Source organism: Anguilla rostrata, chromosome 7 (assembly GCF_018555375.3).
Source record: "Anguilla rostrata isolate EN2019 chromosome 7, ASM1855537v3, whole genome shotgun sequence".
NCBI lineage: Eukaryota > Metazoa > Chordata > Actinopteri > Anguilliformes > Anguillidae > Anguilla > Anguilla rostrata.
The window spans coordinates 3817248-3843980 of NC_057939.1; the positions used below are offsets into that span (position 1 = coordinate 3817248).

General features: G+C 42.8%; 1 protein-coding gene across 6 annotated transcripts in view; it reads right to left on the bottom strand.

Annotated features, from left to right (window-relative positions):
- kcnc2 (potassium voltage-gated channel, Shaw-related subfamily, member 2) overlaps positions 1–22990 on the bottom strand; it is a 40761-nt gene extending 17771 nt beyond the window's left edge. For 3 of the 6 annotated variants that reach the window (XR_010331099.1, XM_064342393.1, XM_064342396.1), the window contains exon 1: positions 21525–22989. Coding sequence is in view for 5 of the 6 variants with exons in the window: in XM_064342393.1 (XP_064198463.1) it covers positions 21525–22085 (561 nt within the window). In the remaining variant the exon portion in view is untranslated. Of the gene's footprint in view, positions 1–21524 lie in introns of all 6 variants that reach the window. The other 3 variants (XM_064342395.1, XM_064342394.1, XM_064342391.1) reach the window with 2 other exon arrangements.
- Positions 22991–26733: the final 3743 nt, after the last annotated feature.

Below are 26733 nucleotides of genomic sequence, written 5' to 3' on the forward strand. Positions count from 1 at the left end.
GAGCCTCTCGTACAAGTATTATTCTGGCCGGTGTGTGGAGTCCACAGTCCAAATATAAAACAAATATACACACAGCATTTGAGTGGGATATAATTATTTAGGCTGTAAGACCCTAGATATAAAAACCGAACATATACAGTCTATGAATGGAATCCGCTTTGTCCTCTGAGTAACCTCTGCGTTACCCTTAGCAACACCTGACTGACCTTTGTCAACAAAGTAAAAATTCTGGAGGATCTGGTCTGATGATTTTCTCCATTGATTTTCCCTGACAAGCTTTCTAAGTGTAAAAAAAAAATGTTTTTTAAACTCTGAGCTACACTACCCTGAGTGATGCTAGGAAGAGAGCCTGAAGCCTATTAGTATAGGTCCGGATTGGAAAAGCTGCTCTCGTGTCCTACTTAAACACCAAGGATGCTATATAAAGACTCAACTTCTGCTTGCTTGTTCATCCTGACTATTGAATATTTGGTGTTAATTTGGGGTATTGATTTCAAGGTCCTTCTTTCTCCAGTGACTGCACTAATGAGGCAAATTATAGTATATGGGTATAAACACAGGCTCTTTAGAATGCAGCAGTCAGCAGTGCTGCATGCTAACACTAACAAGGTCTTTAATGTCCTAATGTAAGAGATTATGTCTGTTGAAACCAAGATTGCCATGCATATATCTTCATAAGAAAGGAAATTGCATAGGGTGTCTCTGTCTGTTAATTTAATGTCAAGTATATGGTCAGATAAAACCTAATTTATGATATCTCTACAATATTTCACATAGAATTTCCATGATCGTTTACATTGTTTTTTTTCACCAGCTACATTCACAAGGATTGTTTGATAAAAAGGGTATTTTAGTCATCAAACCATGACTACATCAAGCAAACACACTCACTTCAATATTTTGTGATTTTTAAATGAGTAATAGAAAAAGAATAATGCACAAAGCAATCAAGGGAAAGGATGACTTTGTTTTTTTCTACCTGAAACTGTAGGTAATGAGACTATTCATGCCCACACAAAATTTTGATTCAGAATGCCTGTTTGCGTATTTAAAAGCATCAATGGGTGAAATACTGTAATATATTCTGTGAGCATAATCACTCAGAATTGCAATTCAAAGCGCATGCTTTCAGAGATCTTCACCATATGCTCTGCATGCTAATTTCTCTCTCTCTCTCTCTCTCTCTGCCCCCACTCTTTCTCTCCCTCTCTCCCCTGTCTCCACCTCTCTCTCTCCCCCCTCCATCTCTCTTCCTCTGTCTCTCTCTCTCTCTCTGTCTCCATCTCTCCCGTCTTTCTCTCTCCCTCCCTCCTTTGTGAGACCGTGACCTTGGCTGGGGAAGGACAGAACAGGAGGAATCACCACTCTGGGGGGGTTGTGGGGGGGGGGAACGCTGCCATTGATGAAGCGTTTTAGGAGATTCATTTCACATGTTTATTCAGGGGAACCATCCAACACTCATTGGGGATTTCACAGAGACGGCCGCGTCTGATTGGGTTACAGATGGATAGGCCTGGCAGCAGACACAAGGGCAAACAGCAGACTGGATCACTGGGCTAAAGTCTCCGCTGCAGTTCTGGTAATATGAGCCGCGCCAGGCTTCCAGAACCGTCCAGTACTGCCATGCACACTATCATGCATCCAAATGCACAAGTGTACAACACAAATGCACACTCACATGCTCCCAAATGCACAAGTGCACACACGCAAATGCACACTATCATGCATCCAAATGCACAAGTGTACAACACAAATGCACACTCACATGCTCCCAAATGCACAAGTGCACACACGCAAATGCACACTCACATGCTCCCAAATGCACAAGTGCACGCACGCAAATGCATTGTCCGGTTGGGACCACAAACCACACCTGTACAATTAATTTGAAATACACACAGTCTGGTCGAAAAACTGGGCAAACCTGACAACCCTTGAGACACATGATCAAAAGGGTTGTGAAGTGGCAACCGTGACTTCACCGAGCTCTACCCTCTATCTGTAACAGAGATCTCAATGTTACTTGCTGGATCTGATGCTGGAAACAAAATCTCTGCACTGCACAAGGTCACTGTATCATTAGCCAGGACATCATTAGCACACTTCTGATAGAAACTAATGGAACAAGGCCCATGACCACTGAGGAAGCACAGCACAGTCTCACCGTTTCTCAAATCTAGCAGCAGTGAAAGTGATATCAATCTGGCCAAAACCGCTCAGCTGCCGGCTACCTTGCTAATTGGTTTATTATTACTTTAAGTTAGCAAGCCCACAAGGCTGAGCATTGATTTTTCTCATAGGATAGATAAGTGATATTGACAGTAGATTGAGGCACTTATCTTGCTCGCTAATTTTTGATAATTGGAAATAGATTTATTCCAGGAGAACTGTCCATTGTAAAATTGAAAATGTACTGAACTCACAATGTGATCATTTGCCCAGGTATACTGGTCATAATCCTCAAGATCAAGCAAACTGAGGAAGCTAGCTAAATCAGTTCACAGCATTTAGGTAAAAAACGTATTCCCTATATAAATATATATGCCTCTCCTATTTATGTGTGTGGTCTAGAAAGAGGTTGTTCTGGGAAGCAGAGGACTGTTTATGAATGCTGACGGGGGAAAATGTAGCGTGACCCCGGGGTATTTCTGCGTGCGTCCCACGCGCCCCCTGGATTAAGGAAGCGTGTGACAGGTGCGAATGAACGGGACCGTGAGGAGTCTCCGTGGCAACCTTTAAAAGCAAAAGGTGCTTGCTGATCTGGCCATGCTTTAGCATGCTACTGACAGGTGAGATAGGTATCTCTATTCAACAGCCACATGCAGTGGTTTAGTATTCAGCTGTAAACATGCACTGCATGTGTGCGTGTGCAAGCGTGCGTGACAGTATGGTGACTGTCTTGATATGTCAAACCAAACACTTTCTATGTGGGATTCTTTTTTTTTAGATACTCATTTATAGAAATGTCCAATTAATGTAAAGATCCAGTTGGACGTAAATACTACATTCAAGTCTAATTGTCCACTGCTTAGATGCAAACTACTGTAATGACAGTTTGCTGAATTCTTAACAAAGACTTTAAAAAAAACATACTTTTTCTGTTTGCTTGATAACATCAACACCCAACAAAATCACAAAGCCCTATGAGAAACAATTGATTAAAAGGTTGTTACATTACAGGCATTTAGCAGACGACTCTGCCCCAAAGCGTGGCTGTGGGATTCTGGGATACGCGAGTATGTGACGGCTGCTGTGCGTGTGCGCGTGCCAGCTGAAGCGTTCGTCTGCTGTCGCAGGCCCTCTTCCCCGGCTCTCAGCACTATTCTGAGCACCAACAGACATCACATCGGCAGGGACCCAACTGGTCGTATTTTCCTCATCAAAACTTTCATAAAGCCATTGTTTTTAACAGGGGGCCCAAGGACCCATGGGGGGGTCCTTGAAGGTACTGTGGGGGGGGGCGGGGGGTGAGTCTGCTATCCCAAAAAAATAAAAAAAATTTAAAAAAATAAAAAAAACTTCCTGGGTAAAACTTTGCAACTTCCTGGGTAAAACCCAGCTTTGCATCCCTTTCCCACAAGAATAAGACGCCTTCAAAAATTAATCCTGACCTTTATGTTGTAGATAGTGCTTACTATCTCTATTACAGTAGGTCCCAAATGGAGAAGGTGGAATGGGAAATTTCAGTTGCACAGGCACATGTTCAGACGAAAGCCCTGGGGGGCTTTTTGGGGATATCTTGTTTCCCTTCTGCTAAAAATATCTATTTTTTTTTTTTAAACTCTGGAATTGTGTTCTGTGCCAGCCAGTGATTTCCTGGTTTACTGCAAGCGTTTGTCAGGCTTTGCTATATCTGGAATTCTGTTTAGTCATGCTAGCCTTCTGCTTTCTGCCTGAGAAATTTCATTCTGAATCTCCAACATGCTTCATTCAGATGGTATATATTGCATGCGGGCAACTGCCAACAACCCATCAGCCACATGTTCCCACCCCCACCCCCCTCCGGCCCATAATACACAGAATACAAGGTTAGACGGAAAGCCCTTTTTCTTCAATGCTGACGGTAACCTCGAAACAAAGCATGTCTTCAAACCGTTTGCCGCCCCTAAACCAGGGCTGCCCAGCCCTGTCCCTGGAGATCTACCGTCCTGTCGGTTTTCATTTCAACCCTAATTTGGCCTCACCTGACTCTACTAATAACCACCTCACAAGACAAGATCTGTAGCTGTTTGATGAGGTGTGGCTTTGTTACGGCTGGAGTGAAAACCTACCGGACGGCAGATCTCCAGAAACAGGGCTGGGCAGCCCTGTCCCTAAACCATAGAGAATAATCATGTTGTCAAAAGGTGTTGAGTGGCACCGTTTCTCAGTACATTTAGTGAAATTGAGATTTGCATCCCTCAGAGGGAGGCAGTTCACAGCATTGCATCAGTTTGGCCGTGGCTAAGCAGGAACAAATGTGCAATCACAATTCTGTAGACATGCTTCATCAGGTAGGATACTGAGGTGCAAGGGCCGTAATCTCACGTTAGCATTGCAAAGCGCGGACTCCGCTCAACGCTGCACAGTTGGTAGCCTTTGAGTAATAGACAGCGGCCATATTGGCTAATCACCACAAGAGAAAAGACAACTGTTTCAGCTAGCAGGAAACTCAGCAGTACGTATGAATCCACCATTTTAGAATAAACAACCCTGACAGTAACAACCGCCCTATGACACTTTAAAAAATAATACTATTTTAACCAATGGCACATTTACCTCAGCAGGCATAACTTTAATTGTGCATTAGGCATGACTTTGTTGCAGCACATCAGGGAAGCTCTCCAAAACTGGTCAGTTTTTTTTTTAATGACCTGAGAGAAACATTAAGCTATGTTTATCTCTACATATTTGATGAACAAACGAGCACTGGAAATTGGTGCAGTTTCACCGAAAGTATTACAGTACAATGCTTCACTTTGTTTTTTTTTCCACAGTGTATAAATCCAAAAGCATATGAATTTAAAAAAAATAATAATAATAAAATCATGAGATGGGTCAAAATGGCAGGCTTGAAATGTGCCAATCAGAAGAGCGAGGACTCCCAGCCCGTCCCGCTGACGGGTGGTCATGTGACCTCTTGCCTCGTGGCCTCTGCCTTTGATCCCAGGACTCCAGCTTTCTCCCGTCTCTGGGGGGGGTGGGGCGGGGGGGCAGGCAGGCTGACACATTGGCACTGGACCGGGCTGGCACACGAGACCCGCGGTCTGGGTGCATAGGCGGCATGCTGGACACGGACAGGGCACAGATGGTGTCAGCACAGACCTTCTGTAGGGCCCCTGGCCCTCCCTCTGCTGAACCCCACCCTGACCAGGACCTTCCAGCGCAGAGCTCAGACCCATACAGCAATGCATCATTACCGAATCACTCCATCACAAAAAAAGGTACAAATTGGGGGTACAATTTTATGTACCTATTGGCTAACACCCCAGTGAAAAGCTTTTTTTTTTTTGTGCAATGAGGCCATATTTTACAGTCACAATCTAAGATGGCAGCTTGACTAATGTGAGGCGTGGCAGACGTGGTGTGTTGCAGAAAGACACCGGTGTCTCCCCCCCCACCGTAGGTCAACCTGCCCCTCTAGACACCCATTCATTATCACATCAGATCATTAGAAATCTACCGACTGCAGCCCTCAACCGTCAAGCTCAAGTGACATCTTACGGGAAAGCTGCGGCTGCTGTTCAATGACATGGCTGTTTGGAAATGCATAGCACGTCAATTTGGACTGTAGGTGCAGTGCATTGAATTTCTTTGCACCAATTCTTTGAAATGTAAGCAAGAATCGTATCTTATCATTGCTACAATATGCCTAAACAGAAATTATTAATTAATTTATACACAAATGTGCAAATAGTGAATATGCTTAAATTATTGTCTAATGTCAGTATTGTTCTTCTCTGAAGAACCAACGATTAGTTTAGAAAAATATGAATATTTATAGATAAATATATAGTCACATGCACTCTCTACCCTCTATTCCTTGTCTTTGTGAAATGTTAATTCAAGGTTCCTTTTCTTCTTTCCAAAGCAAAAATCAAGATGATTTTTTTCAGCGAAATTTTAAGTTAAGGACCTGTCAAGTGAAGCCGAATTTATACTAGAATGTTCTACAGGACTAGCATGAGTGCAGGCCACCCCCCCCCCCCCCCCAAAAGGGGAGACCTTAACCCCAATCTGATTTATGCCTGATTCTGAATCAGCGTTACATGATATCTTGGGTCACTCAGACAACGAAGTCAGGGAGAGCATGACGTTGCAGTTTTCTTCTTCTGGCAAAAAAAAAAAAAAAAAAGTCATCTTTCGAGGGGCTTATAATGTTACCTGTGCAAGAGGCTGGGGATATTTTTGGGATGCTCTGTTGAATTTAATCCTGAGGAGAGTTTGCCCAGTTCCTGAAGATCATTTAAAAATTAATCTGCCTCTCTTCCTGGCAATGTGTAATTGATTACTTTAGTCTGAAAGTTGAGGGCTCTAGGGAATGCAATAGATATTGTGAATATATTAGTAATATACAACTTTTAACATTCTGCTCCTGAATTAAGATCAATCTGATGTTGGTTTTAGGTCCCAAACAACTGAGAGAAGTTATCTAACCTTTCTTTAAACCCTGATGATTGCTTAGCTGTACCGAATGTGTCTGTGAAAGACCTTGGCATAACCATTGATCCTGGTCTCACCTTTCATGTCCATATTAAAAATATCTGCAGAGTGGCTTTCTCTCACTTGTAGAACGCTTCTAAAATCAGGCACTGCTTATCCTCGGAGGACGCAGTGAAATTGATGCATGCTTTTATCATGTCAAGGCTATAACACACTGCAGGGCACTGCTGTCTGTCTGGTCTTACACTTGATTAAATAACTTAAAAAACTGGTGCAGAATCGAGCTACTCATGATTTGACTAGAGCAAAGAAGTATGAACATATTACCTCAGTAGTAGCATCATTTCACTGGCTACCCGTTATGTATAGGCTGTTATTTTAAGGTTCTGCTTTTCAGTTAGTGATGCAGGGGCTAGCACTGCTGTATTTGTCAGGCATGCCCTTCAAAAAAATTCCTGTAGCCTTGGTGAGATTTCCCAAAACAGCCTAAGCCTGGAAAACCCAACTGGTCTTTCAGTCGCAAGGATGTTAAACCTATTGCTTGCACCTCGAACATAACTGGAGACCAGCAGTCAAAAGCCTGCTACATACTGTAAACTCTCTATGCTAATTGCTTTGAGCATTCCTGTGACTTAAAAATGGACTAAGCTGGGAAGCATTAGCGCCTGGTCCCCTTGATTTAAGATTAATCCTCCTTTGCGATGTAACATATCTTGCGAGCCAGAGCTTTGAACATAAGTCGATGAGTTACGCTGTTGTTAAGCATACCCAAAACTGGCAGTCTACTGCACTTGAGTGATATTCAGATCAGGCTAAAATAAACTCAGTCTGGGACTGAGGGCAAAATAATAATTTTTTTAGTCGCCTCCCATAAAAAAAGTCATATTTCTTAAAGACTCTTTGCAGTAATACACAAGACATGCCTGTCCTGCTCAAGGTGGATGCACCAATGATCATAGTAATCAAACTATAATAAGAAAAGAAACACCAGATTTACAACTTCTTTTTGAATAATAATGCCCAGCCCAAAAAAAATGCAGAGAAATGTAATCCTCTGCTTGTGTATGATTGTCTGTCCCTTTGTTGTATGCAACGTTGGCTCCACACCCTCATTCAGAGGTCCGAGCTGAAAGGCCAATACATGCTGGGCTCCAAATGACTTCCAAAACCCATGTGCCAGAAGGGTCGAGCAGCTTATCCAACCAGGAGGGCAGAAGCCTGCAATGCCACGTGATGTACCTGTCGGTCCAATCACCATAGAGAAAGGGTGGGTAGTTTCATTTTTTTTTTTTTTCATTTTAAACTGAACAGGCATCCATCTCTGTTTGGCCTAACCAGACCCATCATAGCAGGTAATAACCAGTCACATCACAGTAGAATGTATGGACTAGGAAAAAAGAATTAGAATTACCCTCTTCTTTACGAAGATATGTAATATTATATTTTACATATAACATATTTAACCTATTTTAATCACCTTCAGTCTTTCTACATCTATTGCAAGTGGGAAAGATCACACTGTACTGTTTCCTCTTGTAGTTATGAAAATTGTGAACCTTCATTTACAAACATATGCTCTTCCAAAATGCCCAAGCTCTGAACTGAAAGATCTACTATGCCTATGCTGCATAACACACACATTTGAAAACATCTGTTACTGTACTTAGCGAAAGAAAGAATGGATAGCAGTTTTAACACTAGCAATCCCTCAATTGAGTAGTTGAATTTGGCCAGCTTTCCTGAATTTGGCCCGCTTTCCTGATATCTGTGTATTCTCCCTGTAAGACCCTGTGTTGTAAAAATGCAGCATTGCTTTTCAGACATTCTAGAGACACCATTTTCCCATTTGGTTTGCCATTCAGTTTAGAACAACAGTTCCTGAGGTCCTACGCTATATTTTAACAACATATTTGGAGGGATACACTTTCTACTGTTACTCAGAATGTCTTGAGTACCCACAACATAGGCCTGAAAATACGACAATGTCTGGGTCTCACAGGGTAGCAGTGGCCTGAAGGGTGAACAGTTGGACTTCTGAAAACATTTAACTCATTTTCTTACAAAAAGTCGGACAGGAGCCCTCCTGTGAGAGCGAATTTCGACCCAGCTGATTAAGGGCGTTTGGAGGAAGACTGAACATCCCCAATGTTATTATTCTTGTAAGCTGTGATTTGAGAAATTTAATCTGCCCTGCTTAACCAGCTCCAGGAAATGCAATTCCATTCGTCTCCGCCTGTTCTAGAAAATGAGACTGTCATACTGAGTGCAATAAAACCCAGCAAGAGGAACGGAGGAAAATATAGCCCGCAGGATGGCTCCATCAGTTGAGATCCAGGCCATGCCAGGGCTGACTGATTGATTGATTGAAATTCTTTATTGATCAAGGTTAACTAGCATAGTCATAGGACGACACACAATCGGCAATTGTGTTTCTGCGTTCTGTCGGACAGGGTTCCGCTTGCACCCTACCGACCCCTGCTGATCGCCCGGGCCCCTGTAGATTGCAGCCTAAAGTCGTACATGGTCTTCCTCTGACTCCTCGCAAAGCGACATTAGCTGTACTCTGCGGTGTGAAAAGAAGCAGCTGGTGACACATGCTCTGAAGGAGAAATATAATGTCATATAACAGCCAATAGCAATACATTTCCTCACTGAGCATCAGGCCCAACAGGGCGCACCTCCAAAACAAAAGATTGGTGATTCACTTTCCAGCTAAAAAAAAAAAAAAAGAGGTCTCATTCAGAAGTCTTCGTGTGGCGGGAAGCACTTTTATGAAGCTCTTGCCGTCTGTGTCAGTTTTGGCAAGACTTCAAAATACAATGTAGCTCTGAATATTAAGTTTTAAGAACGGCTTTGTGCCTGACTAAATGCACACGGTTGATGGCTATTTAAAAATAATAAATGCTGGTACACGTGCAAGGGGGGGAAGAAGGCTTATTGGGCAGTATGTAGGACAATCCACGCAAAGAAATGTAACTCCATTTTAAGCCTTGAAGCCAGAAGCTTTTAACCCTTGTGTGGTGTTCGGGTCTGTGGGACCCATTTTCCATGTTTACTGAAAGAAAAATGATACAATGAATTATTTTTTCAACCTGAGACTCATTGGCCTTGGCTCATTTTCTGCGAAGAACATGTAAAAGAACACATCGTTATTGAGGGCACACTGTGCACCCAGTTTGGGTCCACTGGACCCGAGGGTAATAAAAGTGTGGAACTCGGTGGTAAAAACAAGTCAGCATGGTAAAAATGAAACAAAAAGGTTTGCTGTGTACCTTCACTCTGTCTTCCCCCTACCTGAGCATGCTGTGTGTGTGTTTGTCCTTAAATCTATGAAACATGCTAAACGCAACCAATTTTGTATAGTAATAGGTACTACACATGCTACCAGAGAAATTTTTTGGTTGATTCAAAATCATTAACAAACCCATGTCCTAACCTTTCTTCAAGCTGCTGAACGCAACCGTAAACTTGCCTCAACCCTCAGACTTACCGTTTCCCTAACCCTAACCCTAACCCTAACCCTAGTTTGAGCCCTAAACCCTAATTGAAGCCATTGGTACCTTTGAAAACATCCAAAAACCCATTTAAAATTGATGTAAAACAAGGTAAATAACAAACATACAATAATACAAATGAAAAATAATAAGTTTGAGGTAAAACAAAAATGTTTTCCCAAAAAAAAATGCATTTATTACAAATTTTGTATAGTAATAGGTACTACACATGCTACCAGAGAAATTTTTTGGTTGATTCAAAATCATTAACAAACCCATGTCCTAACCTTTCTTCAAGCTGCTGAACACAACCGTAAACTTGCCTCAACCCTCAGACTTACCGTTTTCCTAACCCTAACCCTAACCCTAGCTGAACACTAGTTTGAGCCCTAAACCCTAATTGAAGCCATTGGTACCTTTGAAAACATCAGAAAACCAATTTAAAATTGATGGAAAACAAGTTAAATATCATGAATACTATAATACAAATGCAAAATAATATGTTTGAGGTCAATTAAAACACCAAAATTATTTCACTAAAAAAATATGCATTCATTACACATTTTGCATGGTCATAGGTACAGATGCTACCAGAGAAATTTTTTGGTTCATTCAAAATCATTAACAAACCCATGTCCTAAGCTATCTTCAAGCTGCTGAACACAACCGTAAACTTGCCTCAACCCTCAGACTTACCGTTTTCCTAACCCTAACCCTAACCCTAACCCTAGCTGAACCCTAGTTTGAGCCCTAAACCCTAATTGAAGCCATTGATACCTTTGAAAACATCCAAAAACCCATTTAAAATTGATGGAAAACAAAGTAAATAACATAAATACAATAATACAAATGCGAAAGAATAAGTTTGAGGGAAAACAAAAATGTTTTCCCTAAAAAAATATGCATTTATTACACGTTTTGTATGGTGATAGGTACAGAATACAAATGCAAAATAATATGTTTGAGGTCAAAGACTCTCTTATTAGGAGCAGCTGTCCTCACATCTCAAGCCAAAGGGAACCTCTGCTGGACCTCCTGTCCCTGCCCCGCCACGAAACCGACCCTCCAAGAAGCTGAGCTCCAAACGAAGCGGAAACGACGGATGCGACCGTCGGACGCGAAGGCCCCGGAGGCTCCTTTCGCCCCGCCTGCCCCGCCTGCCCCGCCACACGCGCGCACGCATCCGCCAAACGAAAGGAGGACAGAGGAAGGAGCGAGACCGCAAGGAGCGCTCTGTCGCTAACCTCGTGCAGCTCGACTCGTGGTCCCCCCCACAGCTTCCTTCGGCTGAGAGTTCTGAATATTCACTTTTAACAACGGCTTTGTGCCTGACTAAATGCACACGGTTGATGGTTATTTAAACATAATAAATGCTAGTACACGTGCGGGGACGGGGACGGGGATAGTGGGGGGGGGGGGGGAGAAGGCTTATTGGGCAGCATGTAGAAAAATCCACGCGTAAAAATGTATCGACTCGTGTTCCTCCGCGACTTCTTTCGGCTGAAAGCAGGGGTGCACTCTCGGGCCCTGCTGCTTTTACACAGGACGATCAGAAGGGGACCACTGAGGAGGGACAGAGAACCACTGGCTGTGCATGGCCTCGAAGAGTTGCCCACAACGGGGACGATGTCCTGCATGCATGGGTGAAGATTGAAGTTGGGCCAGGGGTTGGTCATCCCCTCCCCCGCCTGGTATGCAATCTTAACACCCCCCCTCTGCAATTTTAACACCCCCCGCCTCTGATTTTTTATTGAAGTCAAGGGCAGTTTTCTAAAAATAGTGGTACTGTGCCTTCCACCTAACGGGTCAATAATGAGATGTCCAAATGCGATATTTCCCAAAAAGAATAATACACATAATACGCATATTACGTTACATAACTCTACTCCTTTATTTGGCTGATGATAAAACATGACACGATGACGTTCCATGAGAAGACCAATATTGGTATGGTTTTGACAATATTTGATGTCATTCAATGTGACCTCTGAAAATCAGTGCAAACATAACATTCTAAAACCATTTGCTGCTTATTGTACGCGTCCGAATTCAGTGTTATGACCGGACAGAGATTATTGGTAATTGGCCATTACATTGATTGGGGAAAGTCATTCGGTAGAACCAAAATAGTCCTTAGCTATAACCATTCATGCATAACCCACTAAAAATCATTTCTGTCATACTAGACCCTTACGCAGGTGGATTGTTAAAATGAGTGGTGAGCTTACAGGCATATAGAACGTGGCTGATGTTGAGTAATTTAGAACTTGCTGCACCTTGATGAGTTTGAATTACCACGGTGATTTAATGCATATGCTTCCTCTTTCAATACAAGCCTGCTAGCAGGGCCTGGTCTGGGTGGATACTGGAACGATGTTAATAGTAATTACAATAATAATGGGATGATAACAGAATGAACTGCCAAAAACATTTCTATTTGCACAGGGGTGTGGGTTCTCACACTTGAGACAGCTGCCGCACACAGTGGCAGAATTGCTGTCTGCAATTTGCAGAAATAATGTCACCCTGCTCCCCTGGGATGCAGTCTTTGACCCAGGCATACGCCCACGTCCGTGCCCACACACGATTGCTCGTGTCTGCGCGAGCCCGTCTCACAGACTGCGGGGTGATAAGAGGTGGCAGCTGACGTCACGTGCTTCAGAGGGAGGGGAGCAACACGCATACTTTTCTGTGCTCTCCCAAAATCGGCAAAGGAGGTCACATCTGTGAGCGCTGATAAATATGACGGGGCATTCAAAATTTGGGTTGAAAGGGGAGGGGGGGAGGGCAATATCCCTTTGAGGTGTAAGATCGCAAATGTGTGATTAGAATGTTCTTAACTGAACATTCCAATGTTGGTGTTGGTATTCCAGCAATCACTGTTGGTAAGTGAAATCAATGGCGTTCTAGAACAATGACTTTCAAAAAAAAAAAAAAAAAGTTCAAGTCATCAATTGCTCTGAAATGAAAAGAAATTACTTCTAAACATTCTAAAAACATTTTTTTAAAACCTACTCTTCCAAGGGTTAATTAACGAAAAGAATGTACCTTGACCATGCCCACGGCATTTATTTCTGTTTATAAAAGAAAAGGCACAAAAAACAGGACAGAGCTTCCACTGTGGGTTAATGCTCCAGCCCAGCCTGTGACTCATGACAGGCCTGCTGGCTCTGTTCGCTCATGTCTGATGTGAACACATAAATGCTTCAGTGTCCAGCTCCTGCTCTCTCCATGACTGCGTGCGTGACTTCACCTGAGACTTCTTCATGGGGCTCTGTGGGTACGTCTGTCACTGACATCTAAATATCTCTAGATGAGACATGTCAATGGCAACAACAACAACAAAAAATTCAACAAAAACCCTTTGGATAAACGGGCGAGAGAGAGACAGTGAGGCACATGGAAGCGGGGGCACTAAATTACACCTTCTGTAATATTCATCTGGCTCTAATTAAAGTTTAAGAATGAACATTAATTTACAATATCGGGTGTTATTCAAGTTTTATTGTCGTGCGGCAACCCGCTTGAAAAATGGCATTTTTAACAAGCTGCTCCGTCCTTTCGGAAGCGCTCCATCTTTCAGAGTGAACGGTGCGCCATTAATAATGTAGCCCTCCTTCGAGACAAATGGCATTACCGCTAATGCTAATGCACCTTGCGCACATCACTGCCTGCTTGGTAGTCCTGTCCTGGGGCTTGACTTTTTGTTGTGCCGGGAGTATGTTCTGGGCACAGCATGTCCTTCACATGTGCAGTACCACGACTTCTATCAAGAGACGGGACAAATATATCTCTCCAAAGCTAATACAGGTGGCGTCCAGCAACAGTATTTCAGCTGACAGGAGCACACATCTTGTAGTTTTTTTTTGCATTGTAGCCTCCTGATCAGCTTAAGTCACAATTAGTTTTGACTAGAAATACAGCAGCCTTCACGTTACGCAGGAGTAGACTAGCGTGTACTGCAGAATTCCATGGCTGCATACAGTCAAAAGCAGAAAATGTCTGTTGACCTTTAGTTGTCCCAGGCTCACATTCATTCCACAACCCAGCTACCAGGACTTAAGACCGTGGTCAACAAAGGGTACCTCCCATGGACTAAGTTAAATCCTATATATTTTTTTTTAATGTATCAAATTAATTTGATAGTGATCAAATTTGATACAATATATTAATGTGAAACGACTAAGTCCTTTCAAGGGGACCTCATAGGTACAAACCATAAGAGGCACAGGTGAGCCTTCAACGAAACAGGGTATGAATCTGCAAGTAGCCTGTGCAGTTAAATCATATCAAGCGTTGTCATTTTCAACAACACAAAACATTTGACTTTAACATGATCAAATCACACTTTTCATTGATTAATGACTAAAAATTAGGTCACTACTGCTAAGAGTACAATTATGTGGAAAATAAAATAAATAAGAGGTCAAAGAGGGTCACTAAGCAGCAAGGACAGAGAAAAATGCACAAAATACAGTGGCATATTAATAGCTTTATTAACATGTCATTTTTTTACTAGAAAAGATTACAACCTCTTGCTATTTTCTTTTTTTTTTACTTAACAATACTTTCTCTAAATTCAGCTTGGCTCAAAATCAGGGTTCGATTTTTTGTATCTGTAGCATTTTTTTTTCATGTTATGGACTTGTCTGAAAGTCTAAGAACCTAATTCCAGGATCGTTTTTATTCGATTATTATTACGGCCTCTTGATTATTAACAGCAGATTCCACCGTCCTGCGAAAGTTAAGGTTCCTTAGGCCCTTTGTTTCGATGCTTAGTGACCATCCATCCCCCCGTAACAGCCTACTTCCCCGAGCCTGACTTTTTCCAAGGACAGCTGGGGCAGTGTGTGGGGCTGTGGTGTTTAATCTATCAGATCTCTATCCCTCACGTTAACGGCTCTGGTGCACATTTGCAGTGATCCTGCTTCAGCCCACCGTGTGTTCAGCCCAACAAGGTTAGCGTTAGCGTCCACCGTGCTCCGTGTGCACACACATACCAGCTCTTTCAAAAAGGGTGGGATTAGCTTTTGAAATGCTTGGATGAATTATTTACGCCCAGTGGTTTTTAAACTCAGTCCCCCCCCCCCCGACTGGTCCTGACTCACTGTGGTCATTACAGACCCCATGACAGTTGTCGTAAAGAGAAAGGGTCCCCGTGTCTGCAATCCACCTGCTCTCTCAAATTTTCACTTAACATCCTGATTAATTGTTAAATGCTCTCTCCACCTTAGCTAATGTGTGGTGAGCATTGTGGCGCAAAATGGCTGCCGTGCATCGCCCAGGTGGGTGCCACACATCGGTGGTGGGTGAGGTGAGTTTCCCCCTCATCACTTGTGAAGCACTTTGAGCGTTAGGAAAAAGGTGCTGTATAAATGCAATGCTTCATTCATTCATCCTTACATTCATCCATACATTAAAATTGACTGGCAGTGGTTGCAGGGATCCAGTGGCAGGCTGACATGGGACAAAGACATGCTGACTGTCTGTTCAGTGGCGTTCAGTCTGCTGGCAGCTGCTTCCCGTTTTCTTTATTAATGTTAATTAATGGGCATTATGACTCGTCTTTTTATTTCTCCAAATAGCGACGTTCAAGTCATACAGCCAGATGTTGATTGCAAGCAGAGAGAACTGAGGGTGTTGAAATCGACGGCTGAGCTTGAAACCTTTTTTTTTTTTTTTTTTTGTGCCAAAACAGAAACGTTTGGGGAGAGACGGGTAACGTTTAAACCCTGTGGCGTCCAAGCGGGACTCGAAGGACGGCAAATCTCGCCGTCCGAGGTGTGCGTGAGGAGGAACATTCCCAGCCGAATAGGTTCCTGAGTTCGGCTGCCCGGTTTTTTTTTTCGCGGACCGGGCATCTCCGGCGAGGATCGGGAAGGCACAAGCCGAAGGCGTTGCCACGGAAACAGGCGCGCGCACAGCCTGATGACGAAAGGTAGCGCGGAGCGCGTCGCGGAGCCCAGACAGGGACCGGTTTAACCTGTTAAGTGGAGACGGCAGGCACCGCTCCACGCATAAATAAAAGATGGGGGGGAATAAAGGATGTTATCATCACCACACACCAAGAGTGTGAGAGAAAGAGAGAGAGAGAAAGAGACAGGTACACCATCTTGGACCAACCACAGTGACTTGCAGCAACGGCGGGCAAATGGGAGTTTTGCATTTGCATCGGTGGTACGTGAATGGAATCTGGTAGTCTAGAGAGGTCCAAGCGGTGATGTCGATGTACAGAAGAAAAAAAAAACAACCTTGAACTTAAGCACCTGATAGAGATCGTGTAAGCCAGTGAACAAGCTCCCAGGCACTTTACGTTGAGGCTGGTCTACTAGTTGATAAAAAAAAACGAGCATTGTTAAGTCCGCAGTACGTGCCAGTGTTCATTTGTTCCGCAGTTCAGCAGGCGGGCTTATTGGTTATGGCAAAAAAAAATTCAAACTTCTGAAGGCCACCGTGCAGGCTAAGGTGCGGTAGCCTCTGTAACTTTAACCCTTTCATGCTTTGTGTTCTAACCTGTTAGAGAGCCCATCGTAAGCCTTACGATTGGCTACTGTGCCACATAGCAAAGACTTGTTTGAATGGGGGAAATAATGGCTACAGCGTCTTCAGAATGAGAGAATCAGCAAATGTGTCATTTGTCAGCTGTTAAACTAGCTAAACTAGCCGCTTAATCATCATAATGTCAGTGATAATTATTTCCTTGACGTTACTTCCAACATCACACCATACTCCCCCCCCAACAAAAGGAGGTATGTTAGAAGATATGGCTCCATATTGTGAGTGTGCACGCATACGACCGAAATAAATCAGCCAAAGTGCACAATTCTTATTCAGCAAAGGAAGTAGCTACATATGTAATTGGTTTACAGGCAACAATATCATCACAGTCTTTTAAGTGGTAGTTTGAAAAGAAACCTTTTTTGCAAGGGCGCAATTTCATCTTGTCAACAAGAGCCTTGGCGTGCAGACAACCATGTGACAAACGGTAGGATAACAACGGCTTTGAGACGATGCAGAAAGAGCCAGAGAGAGCAGGGGGGGGTGTTTCATGAAGCAGGATTACTGAGTTAGCTGGGTAACTGCACCGAGTGAAACCCAGAACCCTCCCAAGTCTGGAACACAGACTGAAGTAGAAAGAGCTGTTCTGGGTTTTACTCAGCGCAGTTAGCCAGCTAACTCAATAATCCTGCTTCATGAAATACCCCCTTGGTCCCTGTTTCACAAAGCAGGATTACTGAGTTAGCTGGATAGCTGAGCTAAGTAAAACCCGGAACCCTCCCAAATCTGGGACATGGACTGAGTAAAAAGAACTGTCCAGGCGGGGTGACAGTGCTACCTACCGCACCACCGTGCCGCCCGCGTGCAAATCAGAAATCTCCAAATATCAGAAATCCCTAAGTATTCACAGTACGTTCTTTAGGGAGGGAACACATGTCTCAGGACTGTGAGGTTGCATTTAGCTTTTGTAATAATGAGTATTCTCAGTCACTCTCCACGTTCATTTCCCTGTTCCAAAGGCTTAATTTTGTTTAAAGAGCGAGTTTGTCCGTTTTTTTTTCTCCCCCCCCCCCCCGCCCCCAGAGTTCCCCCCGCTAAAATCTACAATGCAGCACAGTGCCTGTCTGATTACAGCTATTACACAAACGGAGCAGGTACACAGTTCAGCCGTTGCTAACAAGGTCATCAGTTTCTCAAAGCTTCTCAAAATGGGTGCCAGCTCATTCAGGAAATGAGCGGTCTCTTTTTTTTTTTTTTTTTTTTTTTTTATCCGGACATAATGGGGCCAGTTGCTAGAAACGCACAAATAAGAGTGTTGTACCTTTGAAATGCACATATCCTAAAAGTCCACGAAACGTGGCTGCCCTTCATCTTGGGTAGGGCTGTAGGGCTTGGGTCGGCAGGTTGTGCTGCCGTGACGTCATAATCCTGCGTATTTCGCCAAAAATCTAGCGCACGAAAAAATGTGGGCCCATCTCGATCCCTTGTGAACGTCGAGCCCGCCGCCGCGTCAGGCGAGCACGAACTCGCCGGTTTCCGAGAACAAGGAGGGGAAACCGCGTGCGCCTATGAACACTTTATCTTAAGACGCTGTCAAACGGGGATTAACAATCACTGTCAAACGGGGATTAACAATCACAGGGTTTTGGGGCTAGGACGTCTGAGGAGGCACTCAATCTCAGCTGTGCAAAGGTAAAACCCATAAATAGCCTGAGAGAGAGAGGGCTTGCGGTTGAAAACACCAGGCAGCGCGCCGTCCTCGATTGGTCTGTCACGCTTGTCTGACGAGGCCCGGTGACGAGCGGCAAGCCATGGCTCCCGTGAAGAGCACGGGAACGAGAGCGCAAATTTAGATTCGGTGAAGGACGGAAGTTTAAATTGCTTTGCACTTCTCTGGGTTTCTGGGTTCATCGCAAACAGAATAATTTCTCATGCAAAAAAAAAAAAAAAAAAAAGTGGCCACGAGCATTGACATGTAGGCCTCGATCACGATCTGATTGGCTTGCTACGTGCCTACATACGTCAATGCTAGGCATGCCATTTTTTTTTTTTGCATGAGAAAACATTTGAGACTCTTTCCAAAGGTGAGATTTCATGCACTGAACTGGAACTTTTGTTCAGCATGAGAGAAGGCATGTTTAAGATTTATAAATTTAAGATTTTTTTTAATGCCACCAAACGGTATGGGTGGGACAGCGGGGGCAGAGAGGATGGGGGGAGTGGGTGTGTAATTGTATTCCAGTAGTTTTTTTGGTTGATATCCCATAGTTTTATGTCATCATTTCTACCCAATGTCTTAATTACATCAATGGAACCACTAATTGGATGTGAAACTGAATCCCCTGTTGCCCCAGGTGTCAGTGGTAATTATTGAATAGTACGCTAACCGAATTGGTATCCCAGTAGCCCTCAGGAATGTTGGGTATCCTAGACCAGGGACTGACACTAATGCTCTGCACCAAGGCAGCCGAAAATTTGTCTGTCCTGGGCTTAAATCTAAACAGGCAACGCACAGAGTCCCCCAGAAGAAGTCATTCGAGTCAGAGTCCCTACCCTGGAGAATGAGGTTTTATATAGAGTGTGTATAAATAACTTGAGCGTAGAACTGGGGGGGGGGGGTTAGAGTAAGGTGACGTTGCAGGCTCAAGGACTGATCAAATGCACACAGAATTAAAAGCTGCTGCAGCCTGACGCCTCTCCCCTCACCTGATTTTCAATGCGAGACCGAAACAAGGGGCACCTGCTACCTAGCGTAGCGTTTCTGGGTTCTGCGGCGTAGAGAAAGACAAAAACTAAGGCGATTACTGCCGGTCAGAGCCAGACGCTGCAGGAAACGGCAGCTAAGGCCTCACCGTGAGCTGCACGCAGTGGCAGGGATGCTTGGGTTTTTTTTTTTCTGTGTACGGTGGACTAGCAGTGACGTCCATGTCGGGCCATCGTGAAAATAAGCATCGCATTTTATAACTCGATTGGACTTCTGGTATGAATGTGTGAGATGTGTGTTTTTCCCACTTTTACCCATATATCTCACCTCCCCCAAAATGGGGGCAAACTATACATAACAAGGGCTGTAATTCCTACAATGAGCACCCAGTATGGATGTAAATACCCTCAAATTAAATCTGACAGTCTAGTTTAACCTCATTCTTTTTTTCTTTTTTTTTTTTTTCAAATCTAATGTGCTGGGAACAAAACAACAAAAATTGTATCGCTGTCCCAATACTTTTGCATTAAACTGCATGTGTACAGTGCCCTCCAAAAGTACGGTAGCAGTAGAATGATATTTGTTTGATCATTTTACAGAAACCGCTGTTCTTTATGAGTTCCCCCATTGTCAGCTGTGTACGTTAACGAATGAACTTGAAAACAAACAAAAAAGCGATAAAGCCTAATATTTGGTTGCATAGCTCTCAAATACCATAGCGGCATGAACTCTGTTACCCACTGATATCACCAGTCATTTGATATCTTCTTTGGAAATGCCCTTCCGGACCTTCACTGCAGATCCTTTCAGTCGATCTTTGTTTCGGGGGGTTTCTGTCTTCAGTCTCCTCTTCATCAGGTGAAGTACATGTTGATTGGATTTAAATCAGGAGACTGATTTGGCCAGTCCAAAACTTTCCACTTTTTTTCCCCAGTAACGCATGCTTTGGTCGCGTAGGCAGTGTGTTTGAGGTCATTGTCTTGCTGCAGGATGAAGCATCACCCGATGAGGTCAGAGGAATTCCTTCGTACATGTACTTTGTACAAAGGCTAAAACCGAAACTAGTCATTCACTGCTCTTTAATACGTGAACAATCCGTGTAAAAAGAAACACTTGAGACACAGTTAACACCTGTCAGTCATCCATTAACTTATTTTTGGGGGAACTCAACACAAAAACAGCCATTTCTGTAAAATGGAGAAACATATGCACATGTAAATACCATGAAATAAAAGCAGATTGCCTGTACTTTCACATCATATTCATCTTTTGATGTGTGTATGTACTGTATGTAGTGCCCTCTAAAAGTATTGGAACAGTGGAGTGAAATGTTTTGCTATTATAGGCTACTTATATTTGAAGAGTTACCTCCATAATATTTGGGACTAAGATTTTTTTTCTTGATTTGGCTCTGTACTCCACTATTTTAGATTTGTAATCAAACAGATCATATGTGGTTGAATTACAGATTCTCAGCTTTCATTTAAAGATATTGTTTTACCCTTCGGTTTCACCATGTAAATATTACAACACTGTATGAATATTAACCTTTGATAAATAAATAACAAGTAGGTTTTCATTTGTGTGATTCTGGTCGAATAAAAATAATAAAATGTATAACCCAACTGAGCAGCAGATCTCGCCATAACTTTTATTATTTCATTATCAACACATCCAGTGATGATTGCGAACTCAAAATTCTGAATTAATATTGACTGGCTTATTTTGAAATACCACCTACGTTTCATTCAAAGAACCCAACCTCTTCCGCTATCTCTGAAACAGGTTTCCATAACAACCTCAGTTTAAACGTCTAAACTATGTATTTATAGTTTATATAACGAACTATTTATAGACATTGCTTCAGACTACATTTGGTAAGTAGAATCGTCCATTAATTTGATAGGTAGATTCGCGAGTACCTCGTTTTTTTCCATAGAAATGTTTTATCAGAGAAAATAAGTATAACCCCTTGATAGGCGCGTCCATGTTAGCAGTACGAATTTGTAATACATAATCGACGCCCTAATAAGTCTTGCAACATTTATGGTATAGTATCTTGCTAACACTGACTTAACATTGAAGTGCACCATTAATACCACATGTAACATTTGTGAACTTTTTGGTGGCGAAACCCAAAGAGCAATGCATTTCTGGTGCGTTTCACCTACACCAGCTCGTCTTACCCTTGCGGCTCTGGAAGAATAGGGATCCTCAAACAGATTCCAAATCACCGGCTGCCACTTTTTCCAGCGGCTGACATTGCCGTCGGGGGACACCACGTCCTCAATGCCCAACCTTTTATTTATATCTTCCTCTTCTCCGTCTCCATTGTCCACATTCAATTCGAACACATCGAGCGCCTCTTCCGCGTCCCGGTGCTGCCGGTAGGTCATCCAGCAGCATGGCTCCACGTCGGTCTCGTCGATACCCCAGAACGACAACTCTTCTTCGAAGAGCGGACCACAGACATCTGCCGGGCAGTGAAGTTTCCCAGTCCTGTAGTAGTTGAGAACATAAGCGAACACACCAGGGTGGCGGTCGAAAAAGTATTCGTTGTTCTTAGGGTTGTATTCGAGAAAACCAGGGACTTGTTGCAGTTGATCCAGCACGGACTCCGTGTCAGCCTCGGAGGCCAGAAGAGCTAACCGCGTGCCAGGCAAGGTCTTCAATGTGGTCCGGTATGTCTCGTGCCTGGTTCCTCCAACGTTGAGGATTATCCTCTCATTGTCATCGATCTTGCCCATCGCTCTGGGTAAGACATGACTCGCTAAAAAGAGATTATCTTATATTTTAAAATTAAGGACAAGCGCGATGCCCACTCCGCTCGGCACGGTTAGCCTACCAATCCGAAAAAACCATTAGAAATCGAGGAGAGAATCAATTGAAACATGAAACCCCGTTCTCTTGGCGTTTTGCAACTGCCTGGCGGATGCATCGCTGTAGGTTATTTAAAATAACAATAAAAGCTCGCTGCTTGTCGTACTTCGTATTATTTCACCTCGTGCCAGTGATCCCAACCGTCAGCTCCTTGTCAACGTGCAGCGCTGGTTTCATTCACGAGTCCCTTCGCTTCAGCACTGACCATCCGGACAGGTGAAGTCAAACGGAATGACAGCTCCTCTCCCGATTGATCAGCCACTTTCGACATCGTATCCCTGGGGTTTTCACCATCACCAGTCGTTGAATATCAAACTATTATGATTCATTCCGTTTCTCGAAATGTGGTTATTTTCCCTGAAAAAGCGTCAAGGGCACACCCTGTATTATCTCCCTCCTTGCTCACTGGCATGCGTTGGTGCTTCAGACGCTCAGTGAAATGAGGAAACGTCTTTCTGTCAACGCCATTTAACTCCTCAAGGTCGCAGATGTTGTTTTGTAATCGACCGTTGGTAGTATTTAATTCAGTGCCTCCGTAGTTATATTACAACTGTTGACAGTTCGAGGGCACCGCGGTGTTCGCGTGTTTACACTTACACGCGCCCTTATTCTCAACAGGTTAGTCAGCAACTGATATGTTTATAGAAAATATGTGCTTTGTCAGATCAGTGTCCTAAAAATATTTATTTTAAGTAGAAATGTGATTTAATAACGGTTTCCGCGTTATCGGAAGGAATTATTATTTAACTGACGCACAAATAGTTTTCTGGTGTGCGCGTAACCTCACCATTCCGCCTTGCGCTGGTGCTGAAGGACAGCTCCCTAGACAAGTACATTTTTGTCACGAAAACTTCGTCCCTGGAGGACTTGGGGCATATTCTGCAAAAAAAAAAAAAAAAAATAGTCTTAAATGTACCATATCATGACGGAACAATGAGGTTCTCTTTGTCCGCTTTTGGTCACGAACTCACCCCCCGCAGTGATGTTAATAAACAGAGCTATATTTTCCCCGGTGATAGGGTTCCTAAGCCGATTTGTTATTGCGTTGATTTTACCAATGTAAGTAATCACTGGGCAAAGTTATTCAAGCTAATATGCTAATGTATATGGTTTATAAGTCGGCTGTTCTGCCGTCACGAAATGAACCTGCAATTAATCTGAAGTTGGAACCTTTCCATGTAGGCTATATTTGTTCAGGTATATGGTTAGCGATTTAATCATAGCGGAACTAAACCTCAAATTTGATCAAACATTCCATTACAAACAGCTCATTCTTGTACGGCGTGATTGTTTTTTGGATTCAAACTCCATCATTTCTGGATTCAGAAAATCGATCTTTATGAATAAATTGCAGGTTTAAATGTTGAAAATCTTAAACATCACCCTCGACTTGGTATATTGTTGTCGCTGTGGTGTATTGAAGGCATTGTGCCAGCAGTCTAGAGGTTATATTTCTGGGTGGGGCACTTGTGTTGTGTACATGAGTAGCTTCTGTAAATAAAGCCACTTGGGGTGTGATGTGCTTGTGTTTTGTCCACAAAAATTTTAGAGATTCATGTTTTTCTATTCCTGCACAATTTCTAGTCAAGATATCACTTGACAGTTCTGTTGCAAATTCTGCCAAAGAATGAAGTGGCAATCTGGTTGTCATTTCTTTCGAGAACATGCAACAACAACAACAACAAAAATAAATTTTAAAAATTATTATAGATAAGCACAGAAAAACTGCCTTCATTTAAGATAAATCAGCTCAAAATAAAATCTACTCTGAGTAGATTTAGTGCTGAAAATTTGCTGTGTACAGACCATTCATTATGAAATTCAAGAGCAACTTCTGCAGTGTTCCATGGTCAGGATTTAATTAAACTCAACACTTAAATAAATAAACAACATTCATTCAGTGTTATGTATTTTGGTTTTGAGGACAATTGTCTTCCCCTGTGCTCCTCTTCACATTTCCCATGATACCTTTCCTAACAAAACCAGATAACATGCCTCTTGAAAGGTAGTGTTCTGATAACGGGATGTCAGAACAACCAAAAGACAACATTGTAATGCCACCATGCGTGCAAAATGCAATGCACGTCAGGTTAGGCTCACTCCTGCCATTGCCCTTGACCAAGGCGCTGGCCTCAGAACTGGAGTTGGTCTCCGGGCGCTGCACAGTGGCTGCCCACTGCTCCTAAGTAGCGAGAATTGGTCAAATGTAACTTAAATAAAGTGTAACTTAACCCATATGCAATGTACTCATGAAAGCATACAAAATATCATATGCAGCCATTCCTTATTGTGCATCCCATTTATTGCCTGCCAAATGTCATTGCAGAACAAGGAGTAGTGTGAAATATTTGTGATTTTTGTTGTTGGATCGTGGTGCGCTGCCTTGGCAGTTGAGGTACACCTGCCTTCGGGAAAAATGCGTTCTACGTGTTTCATAACAAACGTTCTTGCCATTTTACTTCTGTGGAGATATTAGTATGGTTCTGAAAAGCTTATGACTTGTCAAAGTAGTTACAGTGTGTCTGGACAGTTCTCAATGTCGTCTTCAAAATACTGTATCTTTGAGGAAGGGAGAGACTGCCCATGTTCTCTCATGTACGGTGTTGCACTCTGAGGAAACCTTCGGTCCTCTGATAATTAGCCATGTTTCGACTGCTGCCTGAACACTGGGCATGCCTGTGCCTGTTGATTTTCCACAGCACCTGTCAGGCGTCTGTGTTTTTAACCCTTTAACACCCCTGGGTCCTCACTGGCCCTGTGTCGGGGTAGAGGGACACAGTAACATGATCTTGGGCCAGCTATCTTGTTATCAAAGTATGGAATTTTGATTGGCCATACTATGGGAGTGTAATACCAACACCAGTCAGGTGTTATATGGACAGGGTTTGGAGCAGGGGCGCCCAGTCCTGTTCCTGGAGATCTACTCCTGAAAAGTGGAAACAGAGCGTGTTGCTGGACCAGAAGTTCCTAACTCTGCCCAAAGCCTAAAGCCCTTCGGCATACAGTTTTGAGCCTGGTAACGGACATAGGGAGGAGGGCAATTTTTTTTTGTTTGTTTGTTTGTTTGGCTTTAGTTATGGTCAAGATTTGTGTTGTGTCTTATCAGTTCATGTTTGAAAAGGTGTATCTTTTGAAGGAAGGATTGTAGTTCACAACTCAAGTGCCTTAGAGTTCCACTGCAGCTTTCAAAAGCAAATCGAATCGAATGACCATAAATGACAAAAAAAAAAAGTTAATTAGTTAATATAATGAATTGGCTTGGTGTCCTCTTATACACTGTGCCGATTGTTTTCATTTTTTATGAGGGCTTTGTAGTGGTTGAAGCCAACAGTCGCTGACACATTGCTTTGGCCTGACTCAGCTAGAAGGAGACGGATGTCAATATTTTCAGTTGAGTGTGCTTAGTGCACATCTGGGTCCTTGTTTTGTTTTTCAGAACATCATAATGAGGGCAGTTCCCCTCAGATTCAATGCATTTCAAAGCAATGTACTCGTGTTAATATGTAATATAGGTTCTGTATTAATAACATGATTTGTTCCTATTCAAAAGGTTGTGAAATGCTCGACATGTGAAAATCAAACACTGAACAAATAGTCATGTCAGAGCCTCACGTAAAATCATATGTAAAAAATATTTACACAAGGCACTGCTGCATTGCTTTATCCTGTTAAGGCAGAAGGCAATGTTCTTGTTTCTCACATTGCTCTTAATTAAATACAGTAGTTACACTAGTACTTATGAAATGTTCTAGAGAATGGATGGGCCCCATGGTCTGGTATGTGCAACTGTGACCAGCAGTCACACTGGGTGATTTATAATTGGCTCTAGCGCCACCTTGTGGAGCTGTATGCAACAGTCAGCTCCCACATGGTCCAGATTCAGTACCAGGCCATGAGGCCCATCTAGGGGTTAGAAAATTTCAGAAGTGCTGGTATAACTACTGTATTTAATTAAAAGCAATGTTTGAACCAAGAACAGATTTGTTCACTAGTTTTATGCCAAGAAGACATTTCATTTATGAATGCATTTTATTTGCACAGATTCCCTCATTCTCTTCATTAGGTTGCACTACACTTCTGTGAATATACAGCAGCATTTAGCAGTAAGAATAAAATCTTTAGAGGCCGATGCTGTTCTTACAAGCACTTCATTAAACGATGTGTGTTATTAAAATTGTCATTGCTCTGTTAGCATTGCATTGTAGGTTAGCATTGTACATCATGCTGTCAGTCACAATGCATAAGGCTGAAATGCGTTTAGTGAGTCAGAACTTTTCAGATTCTCCCTGATTAGTTAATTAATTATTTAATAATTCCCTGTTTTGGGCTAATTGGAAAAATTAAGGCTGGAAATTTGAATATTTTGTTGCCCTCCAAGCTGTTTGTTTATTTATTTATTTATTACATCTGTTCAGTTTTTTTTTTTCGATGGTCGGTCCTAAGATGTTTCCATTGACAGTTGTGCTTTAATAGTGACATAGATAAATACTTGTATATTTTAATGTCATGTCTTAT